This window comes from Natator depressus, chromosome 1 (assembly GCF_965152275.1).
Source record: "Natator depressus isolate rNatDep1 chromosome 1, rNatDep2.hap1, whole genome shotgun sequence".
Classification (NCBI taxonomy): domain Eukaryota; kingdom Metazoa; phylum Chordata; order Testudines; family Cheloniidae; genus Natator; species Natator depressus.
Window position 1 is genome coordinate 240,442,519 of NC_134234.1, and position 14,691 is coordinate 240,457,209.

The window sequence follows — 14,691 nt, forward strand, 5'->3', positions numbered from 1 at the left end:
CCTTCAGCACCAAGCCTACAATAACGCTCTCTCTGAAGTGACACAGGGTGGGCTCATTAAGCAACCTACCAAGGCAGACAGTGACACCAGCAGAGCTTCCTATGGATTCTGCAGCATGTGAGTAATTCCTATGAACAGCCGTGTATTTATTTCTTCATCTGTTTCCTGTCGTCTGCCCATTGCTCACACGCTGACCCGTGCAGTGACCCAATACATTCACTCACTGCCACTCCTCCTCCTACTCACCCCCTCCAATCCATCCATAACCTGTCCACTCATCCATCCCTCTCTTATACACCAGCAATTCATCCCGTTGGCTCTGCATGCACATCTATCACCATTCATTCATGCATCCATCCCCCTTACCATCCATATCTTCCTCACACCTCCTCATTCAGGCCCTGAGCGGGAGAAGTTTTCCTCTGGTTAATCATTAGCAGGTTCATGGTAGCAGCCACCTCTGCAGATGTAACATTTAAAAATAAAAAGCTCTTCCAGTGCATTGTTTCCCTGCACTAAGCCCAGTGCTTAATTTGCAATGAAAGAGGTTCCGGGGCTCAAGCAATTTTTTTACTTTCATAACTGATGTAGCAAGCCCAGAGGTGCCGGTGCTATGAACTGCCAAGCCCAGAGGTGCCAGGGCTATGAACTGCCAAGCCGAGAGGTGCCGGGGCTCAGCCCTTGCACAAATTAAGCACGGACTGAGCCCCAGTGATAACTCTTGTTGCCAGTGTCTAGGATGCTGTGGAAAGAAACACCCCGCTCTGCCTTACTTCCTCTCTACTTTGGCTCCAAACTAGTGAAAGCTGAGCTCCCTTCAGGCAAATGAGACCAGCTGCACCCCCCCTCCCTGCAACTCTGCCATGTTGGGGTTAAAGTCTGCACATCATAATTGTACGTCTCTTGCTCCCTACTGGCTATTCCTTCACACCCCTTCTCCACACACTTTGCGAAAGGCTGCTTTACACACTTCAGCATGACAGGTTTCAGAGTAGCAGCCGTACTAGTCTGTATTCACAAAAAGAAAAGGAGTACTTGTGGCACCTTAGAGACTAACAAATTTATTTGAGCATAAGCTTTTGTGAGCTGCAGCTCACTTCATCGGATGCATGCAGTGGAAAATACTGTGGGGAGATTTTATATACACAGAGAACATGAAACAATGGGTGTTACCATACACACTGTAACGAGAGTGATCAGGTAAGGTGAGCTATTACCAGCAGGAGAGAAAAAAAAACAAAAACTCTTTTGTAGTGATAATCAAGATGGGCCATTTCCAGCAGTTGACAAGAACATGTGAGGAACAGTAGGGGGGTAAATAAACATGGGGAAATCGTTTTACTTTGTGTAATGACACACCCACTCCCAGTCTTTATTCAAGCCTAATGTAATGGTGTCCAGTTTGAAAATTAATTCCAATTCAGCAGTCTCTCGGAGTCTGTTTTTGAAGTTTTTTTGTTGAAGAATTGCGACTTTTAGGTCTGTAATCGAGTGACCAGGGAGACTGAAGTGTTCTCTGACTGGTTTTTGACTGCTATAATTCTTGACGTCTGATATGTGTCCATTTATTCTTTTACATAGAGACTGTCCGGTTTGGCCAATGTACATGGCAGAGGGGCATTGTTGGCACATGATGGCATATATCACATTGGTAGCTGTGCAGGTGAACGAGCCTCTGATAGTGAGACTGATGTGATTAGGCCCTATGATGGTGTCCCCTGAATAGATATGTGGACACAGTTGGCAAAGGGCTTTGTTGCAAGGATAGGTTCCTGGGTTAGTGGTTTTGTTGTGTGGTGTGTAGTTGCTGGTGAATATTTGCTTCAGGTTGGGGGGCTGTCTGTAAGCAAGGACTGGCCTGTCTCCCAAGATCTGTGAGAATGATGGGTCCTCCTTCAGGATAGGTTGTAGATCCTTGATGATGCGCTAGAGAGGTTTTAGTTGGGGGCTGAAGGTGATGGCTAGTGGCATTCTGTTATTTTCTTTGTTGGGCCTGTCCTGTAGTAGGTAACTTCTGGGTACTGTTCTGGCTCTGTCAATCTGTTTCTTCACTTCAGCAGGTGGGTACTGTAGTTGTAAGAATGCTTGATAGAGATCTTGTAGGTGTTTGTCTCTGTCTGAGGGGTTGGAGCAAATGCGGTTGTATCGTAGAGCTTGGCTGTAGACAATGGATCGTGTGGTGTGGTCTGGATGAAAGCTGGAGGCATATAGTGGACTGGTCCAGGCTGAGGTTGATGGTGGGATGAAAATTGTTGAAATCATGGTGGAATTCCTCAAGGGCTTCTTTTCCATAGGTCCAGATGATGAAGATGTCATCAATGTAGCACAAGTAGAGTAGGGGCATTAGGGGACAAGAGCTGAGGAAGCGTTGTTCTAAGTTAGCCATAAAAATGTTGGCATACTGTGGGGCCATGCAAGTACCCATAGCAGTGCCGCTGATCTGAAGGTATACATTGTCCCCAAATGTGAAATAGTTTATGGGTGAGGACAAAGTCACAAAGTTCAGTCACCGGGTTTGCCGTGACATTATCGGGGATACTGTTCCTGACGGCTTGTAGTCCATCTTTGTATGGAATGTTGGTGTAGAGGGCTTCTACATCCATAGTGGCTAGGATGGTGTTTTCAGGAAGATCACTGATAGATTGTAGTTTCCTCAGGAAGTCAGTGGTGTCTCGAAGACAGCTGGGAGTGCTGGTAGCGTAGGGCCTGAGGAGGGAGTCTACATAGCCAGACAATCCTGCTGTCAGGGTGCCAAAGCCTGAGATGATGGGGCATCCAGGATTTCCAGGTTTATGGAGCTTGGGTAGCAGATAGAATACCCCTGGTTGGGGTTCTAGGGTTGTGTCTGTGTGGATTTGTTCTTGGGCTTTTTCAGGGAGTTTCTTGAGCAGATGGTGTAGTTCCTTTTGGTAACCCTCAGTGGGATCAGAGGGTAATGGCTTGTAGAATGTGGAGTTAGAGAGCTGCCGAGCAGCCTGTTGTTCATATTCCGACCTATTCATGATGACGACAGCACCTCCTTTGTCAGCCTTTTTGATTATGATGTCAGAGTTGTTCCTGAGGCTGTGGATGGCATTGTGTTCTGCATGGCTGAGGTTATCGGGCAAGTGATGCTGCTTTTCCACAATTTCAGCCCATGCATGTTGGCGGAAGCACTCTATGTAGAAGTCCAGTCTGTTGTTTTGACCTTCAGGAGGAGTCCACCCAGAATCCTTCTTTTTGTAGTGTTGGTAGGAGGGTTCCTGTGGGTTAGTATGTTGTTCAGAGGTGTGTTGGAAATATTCCTTGAGTCGGAGACGTTGAAAATAGGATTCTAGGTCACCACAGAACTGTATCATGTTCGTGGGGGTGGAGGGGCAGAAGGAGAGGCCCCGAGATAGGACAGATTCTTCTGCTGGGCTAAGAGTATAGCTGGACAGATTAACAATATTGCTGGGCGGGTTGAGGGAACCACTGCTGTGGCCCCTTGTGGCATGTAGTAGTTTAGACAGTTTAGTGTCCTTTTTCTTTTGTAGAGAAGCAAAGTGTGTGTTGTAAATGGCTTGTCTAGTTTTTGTAAAGTCCAGCCACAAGGAAGTTTGTGTGGAAAGTTGGTTTTTTATGAGAGTATCCAGTTTTGAGAGCTCATTCTTAATCTTTCCCTGTTTGCTGTAGAGGATGTTGATCAGGTGGTTCCGCAGTTTCTTTGAGAGTGTGTGGCACAATCTGTCTGTGTGAGATTGTAATGGATTTTTCACCTTCAGTCCTTTTGGTATGATGTCCATCTGTTTGCATTTGGAAAGGAAGATGATGTCTGTCTGTATCTGTACGAGTTTTTTCAAGAAGTTAATGGATTTCCACTCCATACGGCTAAATTCAGTGCCTTGCATAATGACAGGTTTCAGAGTAGCAGCCGTGCTAGTCTGTATCCGCAAAAAGAAAAGGAGTACTTGTGGCACCTTAGAGACTAACAAATTTATTTGACCATAAGCTTTCATGAGTTACAGCTCACTTCATCGGATGCATGCAGTGGAAAATACAGTGGGGAGATTTTATATACACAGAGAACATGAAACAATGGGTGTTACCATACACACTGTAACGAGAGTGATCAGGTAAGGTGAGCTACATGTGACACTTCCTTTCCTTTCTTACACGCATTCCTTGTTTTGAAGGTTTTCTTCACAGATGTAGCAGCTGCAGACTTGATTTTTCTCCATAAAATCAAAGCTGCCCCCGTATAGTCATTTGTCCCACGCCCAGAGGAGCATGCCCCACATGTTGGGAAATGCGGAGCTAGTAGAAATGGCAAAGGAGTGAGGAAATCTGGTTTAGCCATTTCCGCTGGGCTTGCACTCCATTTGTCTGGCAGATTTCCTTAGGTGCCGGCAGCATTTTAAAGGTTCTCTACGGTCTTTATAAGGTACAAACTGTAACAATTGTTCACTGACACTCAAGTCTATAGTACTTCTCAGGGGACTCCAGGAAGGAGGGTCACTTCTTTCCAAAAGAGGCAGGGATTGTGGAAGCTGAGCTTGGCCAGCGGATCTGTAGCCACAAGCTCTGCAAGAGTGATAGAATCTCCTCAGCCTCCAGCTCAATGAAACTGCCTCTCCCCAGAGCTGGCTGCACTAGCAGAAGTAAGACGGGGGGAGGTTCTCTGAGAGTGGGCTCCTGCATCCATGTCAAGGATCACACAGCTCTTCCATGTGCCATAACTGAAGAAGGCCTGCTCATTGTTGCATACAAGCACCACTGTGCCACAGATGGCTACGACCGTGCAATCAGATGGACTGAGAGGCAGGGAAGCAGAGGGCAGTGTAACTGTCTGAGCAGGTCCCCTCCAGATTCCTGACCAGCCAGCACTGTGGGACAAGTGACGAAAGACTGTTCTCAGAGTCCATCCAGCTCTGCAGTGAGCCCAGTGCACACTGGGACAGGACTTTGGGAGTCTGGTCACTACTGAGCATTTAAGTTGATAGCTGCGTCCCTCAAAAATGAGGATTGGTATTTTGATTCAAGGCGCTCCCAACAACCTGGGACAACAGAGAGCTCAAAATGCAGGCACTTGGCATCCCCTGGGGATCCGAGTCCAGAAGCCTAGCATTCCTTGGGGATGGGATCTGGGCCTGGCACCCAATGGGATCATTTTTCACTGTTAGTACATTCCAAGCTGCGTCTCCTTGGGCTTCATGCCCACAGGTAGTATGCCCAGAGGCACATCGCCCACTGATAGCAAAACGTGTGTTGAGGCATCATGCCAGCGATGATTGTGCCGCGAGGCATTTAGCACAGGACTAATCGTGGCGATGGAGACTCGTGGTGAAAGAGTTCTGAGAAGGCAAGAAGCAGCTGTACTGTGTGGGGCTCGCATCAGCTCAGCCAAGCACAATGACCTATTTTAAAGCTTTTCTGCTCAGGTGACAATACAGCGGGAGCTGGGCTGCAACTAAAAGCATCGGTAATGAACTCACAGCCCAGGCTCAGGGAGGGAGGTGAGGAGAGGCAGCCAGGTGGAAACTCTTAAAACCCAAGACTCAAAGATATTAATAAATAACATTCCTCTCCCCCCAAAAAAGAAAGAGAACTTCAGGACCAGCTGGAAGAGAAGAGCTCAACTCACATGAGGCCAGCTGCACTGCGCATGCCAGCGGCTCCACACGGGAACATGGCGCCGTGCGCATGGCTCTCCTTGCACAAGGGCGGCTGTGCCATGCACGCTAGCCCTCCCAGGGCTCAAGTGGCTGCAGCGTGCATGCCAACTCACTTGGTAGGGAGACACTACTTCATACACACCAGCCCTCCTGGTATGAGAAGTGCATGGCACAGCCTGCCAGCTTTTCTACCTTACTGCCCATTTCCCACAGGAGAAGCTGCACTGTGTATACAGTCCTTTTTGCACAGAACAGACTCCCCAGTGCAGACCGCTCTCCTCACACAAGGGGGGCTGCAAATACATGCACGGCTCTGCTTACTTGAGGGGTGTTCTGCCAGGCCTATAGACCTCGTGACATGAGAGTGTGCTGCGTACAAGGTTGCTGCACAATCTTCCTATCCTGGGCGCCCTAGCAGGAGCAGAAGCTGGGCTGTGCACAAGTACATGTCACATGTGATCTGCATTGTGTACATGTCTCCTTCCCCTCCCGAAGGTGTACTGCACACCTGGCTCTCCTTGCACTAGGGAGGCAGTGGCATGCACAGCTCCCTCCTGCATAACTCAGATCTTACTGGGGATATTGCACACAGTTGGCAGCACTAGGCAAACGTCTCTCCCTATCCCCTCATTATCAATCTGTAGCTGAACTAAATCCATGGTCTCACCTCTGGTGTAGAAGCTTTTGCACAGCCCCTGCTCAAATCCTTTTGTAATGCAAATCTCCTGGGGCCCCTCAACAGGGGATGCTAACTCCTTGATGAGTGCGGTTGTTTTGGGAGTAGCCAGGAAGCCTCCTGTGCCAATCCAAGGACAGTTTAATGGGTGAAATAGCAAACTGGCTTCCTTCACTGAGAGCTGCCTCCTCATGCTTCTGGTTGTGAATTTCCATCTCCCAAGAGGAGCTCCTCTCTGCCTCGCTGCCCATTAGAGAAAGGGAAGGCAACATGTGTCTGACAGTGAGAACAGCAGCACGCCCGCAAGGAGAATGCGTCAGAACAAACCCAGCGGTTACATTCTAACGGTGACCTGCCCTTATTCACCGCAACGTCTCCTACGTTCCTCCTTTGGAAACAAATGAATCAGGACAGCCGCTCTGACCTTCCCAGGATCCTGTGACCCAGAGTGTGAGCAATCCAGCCCCAGCAGCACTGCCAGCTTCATTCATGGCACGGGTCACAAGAACTGGCTCATGAACGAACCAGGAATGTATGAAATTCCTGAGACAAAAACAGGGGGAAGGAAGAAAGAGGGCATGAAAGAATGAATGAAGGCAAACAAAAAGACAGCATGAAAGGATGAATGTCAGTAAAAAGAGAGAGAGAGCATGAAAGAATGGATAAAGGAATGAGAACAGCAGCAAGCAAGCATCAAACTAAGAAAGCACAGAAGAAAGAATGGCTGGAGAAAGAGATGAAGGCAAGAATGAGAACATTGCGCAATACTGTGAATGCTGATGTTTTTTACTTGGTCCCCTTCCCACACAGCTATGTGATCTGTCTGATAGCATGTGTGGAATATGTGATATGCAGACATCCTAAAAACCGCTTAGGAATCAGATCAGCGGTCTAGTGGCCACGCAGGCTGGGACTGTCACTCAATCCTCATACTTTGGGCTGGCTCTGCAGTCCATGAGGGTGGCAGAGAATGGGTCACATCTGGCTGTCTACTGAGTCTGCTTGGCTGACTGTAGGAGCCGTGGAAATAGGATCCAGTGGGAGATGTGTGGGCCAGAGGGTGGAGTTCTTGCACTGGAAGGTTTTATTGGGTGAACAGGGAATGAAGAAATAGGATGGGATTTTCAAAAGTGCACAAGATGCTGGTAAACTCCCCTGTATAGATAAGCCCTTAGGAGCACAGTCCTAGTGACTTTCAAAGGCACTTTTGACAATACAACCCATAATGTGTTCAAATACCACAGAGTACCCAGCTACCATGCTGATGATTGTAGATTTCATTGGGTGAGATGAAATTAGATGGGGGGGAGGGGGAAGTATTATTCAAGGATAGCAGGGGCTTGGAAATCCTGATTTGGGGGTAGTGGGGAATAATTTACCAAACTGGCCAAACCTTGTGCTAAAGATCTTTACATCCCTGGATATTTAACACACTTTGTGATCTACACAGTACATTCCTCTTGTCTGCATCCACATCCACTCACTAAGCATGAATTAAAGAGGTCACATTTTTAAAGGACGGTGCAAAAATATTGGTGCAATTATTAACTCTGTTAAATGACAAAAGAAACAGATGGCAGGTCACTTGCCCATCTGCCTGAGCGGCGGCCTTTAATAGCCCAAAGTGTCCTTGGAATCCAACAGGAGTCTCCTGAGTAAAGATACCAATGCTGAGCCAGTAGTTTGTGACCTGCGCCATGCTGCTCAGCACTTGAGTGCACGAGGGAGGCTGGAGACTTTCACAGCTGTTTTAAAGGCTGTCCTATTATTTATTAATCTGGTTTGGTTAATTGAACTGGGCTGTGATAAGAAGAAAGCTTACAGCTCACATTTCCAACATGAGTTTTGAGTTGCTTTTCATATTAAACTACAGCTGAATTAACACAGTAAATCTCATAAATAATTGAAATGACTTTGCAACAACGGAGGGCGGGATTCTCAGACTCACGTCTGTAATTTGTATGCGCAGCTGTCACCCCCGCGCTCTCAGTTGTGCTCACTGCATGGGTCTATCGCCCATCCAGATATGCTCTGTCAGGGGTACACAGTGCTGCCACCCAAGCACTTGTGATAATGTGGCTACTTGTGCAGCTGAGAGAAGGAGGGAGAGCGCTAGTCCTGCTGGCAGCACTGTGCACCGCAGACAGAGCATATCTGGGTAGCGTGACCAGATGTCTCGATTTTATAGGGACAGTCCCGATTTTGGGGTCTTTTTCTTATATAGGGTCCTATTACCTCCCCACCCCCATCCCGACTTTTCACACTTGCTGTCTGGTCAGCCTATACTTGGGCAGGCTGGAGACATTAAACACACCAATCAATGCACATAGGCTGATACACTAACATACGAGGACACTACTCTGCTGATGGGACTAGAGACACTGGCGCTCTGATGTTGTGTTAATACACTAAGTGTGGATAGGGCATGGGACTAAGACATCGGAGATGGGTTCTGCCATAGATTCAGTGGGCCAATTCTTCTCTAATTAATGCCAGTGTAACTATTAACTTGAAAGGAAATGCTTCCGATTTACACTGGTGAAAGGGCAATCAGGCCTGAGTGATCTTGGGCAAGTGTGACAGGGTGCACGTGCCCCAAACTGGCCAAGAAGGGGTTAAACACACACTCTGGGCAGAGGAAACCCCGCCCCTCACCCTTGCTGGACATACTCCAATTGGAGCAAGACTATAAAAGGGAGCAACTCAGCTCAGTCAGGGCTGACTGCTGAGGAGGGAGGATGCACTTTACAGGCTCCAGCCTGGGAGCTGCTGAAGCCCCAGACTGCAGAAGCCAGAGGCACCAAGACCCAAGCGGATACTCAGGTACCCAAGAATGCCCCAAAGGGGTTAGAGTCGCACAGGCCAAGAAACCTGGACATCCCGGAGATGCCCAGACCATGGTATCAGGGACAGGGTAGGAAGTAGCCCAGGGGGACTAGTTGTTGTTCGGGATGTCAGTGTGTTGCGGTTGGATCCCCGCTGACTCAGTGGCAAGTGTCAGGGCACTGGGCTGAGACCCGGTGGAGTAGGAAGGGCTCAGGTTACACTACCCCAGACACCACTCACCCCTGGGTGGCGGCCCACTCCCCTGACCAGCCACTAGGCCGCACAGCCCTGCAGAGGAAGGCTGCCTTATTTACGCTGGCCATTGGGCCAGATCACCCTGAGGGAGAGGGAAGCCTCAGTGACTATGGCCACTAGGTCACATGGCCCTGTGAAGAAGGGCGACTGTAGAGACTTTGGCCATTAGGTCTTACTGCCCTGAGGATAAGGGTAGCTGGGTGGACTTCACTGTGGGGCCACAATGCCCTTACCCCACCCCAAAGGGGAACGGGGTGCATTTGCCCTGTGATAGCAAGTCACAGAACTTCTGTCCATCTGTAAAATGGACCCAATGATTCTCCTTCACCTTTGTTAAATGCTTTGAGACCTATGGCTGAAAGATTCTTTGGAGTGCCATGTGTGGTGGGGATGGTGCTCAGGTACATTAACACTCCAGAACGCACATGCACTCACAGCTCTACTGACATGCGCAGTAATAATGACTTGGCGTCTACATCGTATTTACACTGGGATGCATGGCACAGGCTCTGTTGTAGGAACCTTTCTCACTGAATGCTAGCACATCATTTGTTTACCCAAGAGACAGATAAGAACATTGTCAGTGGGGGCTGATGCACAACCTAGGGGTAGCAGGAATTATCCGCCTACTACTATCGAACAACCCCTCTCTCTGCACTGAAGATGGGCTTGGATTTAAAGAGGCTCTGTCTGGAGATGCAGCCCACACATTGCCTGATGGGGAAAAAGGCAATTACTTTTAATTGTGGCACTCAGCATGAAATGATTTGAGAGACCACGTGCCTCAATTACGGCTGGATCAATTCACACACAGTATATGAGACTGAAAGGCAGGATACATGGCCAAGCACCTGTGGCAATAAAATAATCCTGATATATAGCATGGCATTTATGGCAGTGATAAGCCTTGAAATTTGGACCCAAGTTTGGCTCCTGACTTGACATCTCTTCCTTCCCCAAAGTTATGGGGGGGAAGGGAATTTGGGTTTCCAGTTCAGCTCTGTTCATCACAGGCCCTAACTGTGGAATTTGAGTGTGTCTCATTCGGGAGAATGGGGGAGGGGGCGCATTCCAGGTTCAGGCCCATCTCTGATTTATAACAAGATATTTAGTACAAACCTTCTGTCCCGATGGAAAGAAAGATCTAGCTGAGAGCTATGACATGCGCTGACGGATATATGGCTAAGGGCCCATGCTGAGTTTCTCTGGAGAGTCAGTGCTGAGTGATCTTGTCTCCCACTGACTTCAGAGACGACCTCACAGGATCAGGCTCCGAGACAGCAGAAAGTCGCTCCTGTACTCCTGGAGGTGGCTGCTGCTGAGGAGCAGGGCTGAGCAGACACACTGGCTCAAACCCTTCCTGCTCTCGCTGCCTTGATTCTCAGGAGAGTTTGGCTCTGGCTCTGTCCCTGGCAGTGTTTGTCGTGGTCCAAGAGAGGTGCTGAGCCAGCATGCAAGCAGCGGCTGTTCTACTTCTTCTACTGGTGGAGAGGCCTCTACAGGGCGCCCTCCCCTACATGAGTGACCTGACGGGGAATAGATCCTTCAGGGCTGGGCAGTAAAGGAAGCCCAGGGAGGGAGACCAGCACACAGCCTGGGACCCACAGAGAAGCCAGTCTTGGAGGAAAGCCTGCCCTCTCAGACAGGGGCCAGAAGACCAGGTAAGACTCCTCCTGTCCCCATTCCCCATCCCAAAGTCAGGAGGCAGCAGGTAAGCGATGGCCCTGCAGACAGAGGTGAAAGTAAGCTGGTACGCCCCGGTACGGCGTACTGGTAAGAGCTGGTGCGCCATACCAGGACTGGCTTTCAGAGAGGGCAATTTAAAGCCCTGGGGTAGCGGCGGCAGGGCTGCAGTGGGGATTTAAAGGGCCGCAGAGCTCCAGCTGCCGCTACTGCCCCGGGGCCCTTTAAATCCCCGCCTGAGCCCTGCTGCCCGAGCCCTGGGGTAGCAGCAGTGGTGGGGCTCCATCAGGGATTTAAAGGGCCCCGGAGCTCCAGCCCCCACTCCCTCCCGGGGCCCTTTAAATCCCCGCCAGAGCCCTGCTGTCTGAGCCCTGGGGTAGCGGCAGTGGCGGGGCTCTGGCAGGGATTTAAAGGGCCCCGGAGCTCCAGCCCCCGCTACCCTCCCGGGGCCCTTCAAATCCCCGCCAGAGCCCTGCTGCCAAAGCCCTGGGGTAGCAGCGGTGGGGCTCCGGAGGGGATTTAAAGGGCCCGGGCGGTAGCGGTGGCTGTAGCCCCAAGCCCTTTAAATCCCCACCTGAGCCCTACTACCCGAGCCCTGGGGTAGGGGTGGGGGGTGGGGGGGCGCTGGCGGGGATTTAAAGAGCCCCAGAGCTCCAGCCACCCCTACTGCCCCGGCCCTTTAAATCCCCGCCGGAGCCCTGCTGCCAAAGCCCTGGGGTAGCGGCGGTGGGGCTCCGGCGGGCATTTAGAGGGCTGGGGCAGTAGCGGCGGCTGGAGCCCCGGGGCCCTTTAAATCCCCGTTGCAGCCCGGCCACTGCTACCCCAGGGCTCGGGCAGCAGGGCTCAGGCGGGGATTTAAAGGGCTCAGGACTCCGGCAGCTGCTACCACAGCGGAGACCCAGGCCCTTTAAAGCTCTGCTAGAGCCCAGAGCCCCGGGGTAGCAGTGGCAGCCAGGAGCCCCCAGGGCTCCTCAGTTATTTAAAGGCCCCGGGGCTCTGCTGCAGTAGCGGCAGCTGGAGCCCTGGGCCCTTTAAATCGCCCCCGAGCCCCAGGGCTCCCAGCTGCCTCTGCAGCTAGTAGCTCAGGGGTGATTTAAAGGGCCCCGGGCTCCCAGCCGCCACTACCGCAGCTGGAGCCCTGGCCCTTTAAATCAAGATTTAAAGGGCCTGGGGATTTAAGGCCCTGCCTCTTCCGGTTGAGGCCACGCCCCCTGCTCAGGACTCCGGCGTACCGGTAAGTCCTCTAACTGACTTTCACCCCTGCCTGCAGACCATGGTGGGGAGAAGGGCAGGACTGGCTGGAGGCAGGTGCTGGGGAAGTACGTATGGGCCTCAAAAAGCCACTAGCAAGCTCCAGCCTGAAGTGCAGGGCTGATGGAAGGGGCTCTGACTTGCAGGACCAGGAAGGAATCAGGGCCAGTGAAGCCTAGCAGAACAACCCACCAAGGGCAGCAGCTGAACAGGAGCAGAAGGGGGCCTGAGACAGGCTGAGCGGGCTGGGGAACCCAACAGAAATGGCGCTGGAGGCCGCTGTGCGGAGAGCGAATCTCAGCCCATGGAAGCAGATGACATGGCACTGTTGGCCAGCCCTTGGGGATTGCAAAGGTGGTAACAACCCATTACTTAAGTGTCTTCTAGGCAAGGGTCTCCGAGCCCTTCACCCCCCCCCACAGCTTTGGCCCCCATATTTATTATCCCCATTTTACGGTTGGACACAGGTCAGTGACAGAGCCAGGAATGGAACCAGCTCTCCCAACTCCCCAACCTGTCCCATAACCACAAGACAGTGCCTCTCCTCCCCTTGTTACCCCGATCACCTTCCACAGAGTGCCACAGGATCTTTAACACCTGAGGAAGCCGTGGGGCCTGGTCTCCCTCTTGCTCACCCCAGTTTTATACACCTATAAATGCAGTGACTCCGGCGGTTCTGGCTGCTGATTCACACCAGTCTGAACTCTGTCAGGCCGGGGGCTATTACATTAGTTCTAGCTGGCTGAAGGAGCTCTGGGGAAAGAGATGCTGAAAGGCCAGGACAGCGGCTGCAGGAGCACCAAAGAAAGCAGAGCTGCAGCAGCCCCTCATGATGCAGAAAAGTATGTGTAGGGGGACAGGACAAGGAGAAGGTGGAGCACACTCACCGGCAGGGGTACAACTGGGGGGAAGGTGGGGAGGGGGAGGGGCAGGTACGCTCACTCAGAGTGGGGGGGCAGTGCAGGGGGCACATTCCTTCAGAGTGGGGGGGCAGGGACACTCCTAGAAGAGGCAGAGGAAGACAGAGACAGAGTGGAGAGCACACTTATTGAAAGGGAGTTAGGAAGGGGGCAGCGCACGCTCACTCAGAAGGGGAGGGCAGTTGGGGGGAGAGGGGAGGGGTCTCTGCACTTACTCCAGGACGTCCCTGTTGAACTGTTTCTTGCTGTTGCCCAGGAACTCCCCGATCATCTGGCGGCTGAGGCCCTTGCGCTGGAGCAGGAAATGTGCCACCCCGATGGGCGTGTCCGGGATGAAACCCCGAGAGATCAGGAACTGGATCCCTTTGTCTGGATTTCTGGAAGAGAAGGACAGGGACGGTGAGCCGGACACTCCCTTCGGGGAACCATTGCCTCTGGAAGGAGTCCCCTTGGGGAGTCCTCCCCCACATTCATCCCATTAATGTGCATGCTAGTGACTGGCCTGGTTGTGGGGTAGGGGCAAGGCCAGCAGTGGATCCGTCCAGCCTGCAGGGGGGGAGCCTCACCCGGCCCCTGCCATGTCACAGGTTAAGGGGGTAAAAATGGTTCTGATTACAAGGACAGAAGCATCCATGGTACCTGTCCAGCTGTGTGTCACTCCGTGGGGCAGCCTTGACTACTCAGACTGGGGCCTCTACAGAGACTGTGAATGCACTGAGAACCTAGTTATGAGGACACAGCCTAAACAGGCCATAACCTTCCCTGCAGCCCCCAGCCCAGAGCAGCTGTGTGTGTTGTGTCAGTAAGTTTGTGTCTCTGTCTGCTTAGGGAGCTCTCTGAGAGTTGCACGTGTGTGACTCTGCAAGTGCTTGTGCCTGAGTGTGTGGTGTTTGTGTGCGCCTCTGCATGTGTCTTTGTATGCATGAGCATCTCTGAGATCATGTGTGTTTCTGTGGCAAATATACACGATGCGTGTGTCACCCATGTGTGTTTGTGTGTGTGCCTCTGGGTTTCTATGTGGCCCTTTGTGTGTGTGAGCATGCATGGCACACAGGGGTGTACTGAAGGTTTGCATGTATCTCTTTTGTCCCTACTCCCATGCCCCTCTGGCAGGCTGTCACCTGTGATGCGCTCTAGCAAACCGCGCTCTGGCTGTCAGTCAGATGCACAGGAGAATCAGCAAACGCTGAGATGATTTCCAAATTCCTCCTGGTTCTCCAATCCAGGGTGGTTGGTACTTCCTCGTGAAGGGGCAAGAATGTCCCATTTGTCGTTAGCCCACCAGGGAATTTTGCAAAGGCTTAATGAATGAATTTGCACAAGCAGCTTCCTGGGAGAAACAGCACAGTACACAGTAGCACATGAGTGCTTGATTCCTCCGTGACTTCCACTGCTCAGATCTACCGGGTGATTAGGGACTGTGCAAACAACTCATCCGTACCCAGGA

The 14,691-nt window shown here is 51.4% G+C and overlaps 1 protein-coding gene across 3 annotated transcripts in view; it reads right to left on the reverse strand.

Annotated features, from left to right (window-relative positions):
• The window catches only part of IQSEC3 (IQ motif and Sec7 domain ArfGEF 3), a 135,362-nt gene that overhangs the window by 21,141 nt on the left and 99,530 nt on the right, over positions 1-14,691 (reverse strand). For all 3 annotated transcript variants that reach the window (XM_074939171.1, XM_074939180.1, XM_074939189.1), the window contains one exon: positions 13,460-13,621. In XM_074939171.1, coding sequence (XP_074795272.1) covers positions 13,460-13,621 — 162 coding nt within the window. The remainder of the gene's footprint in view (positions 1-13,459; positions 13,622-14,691) is intronic.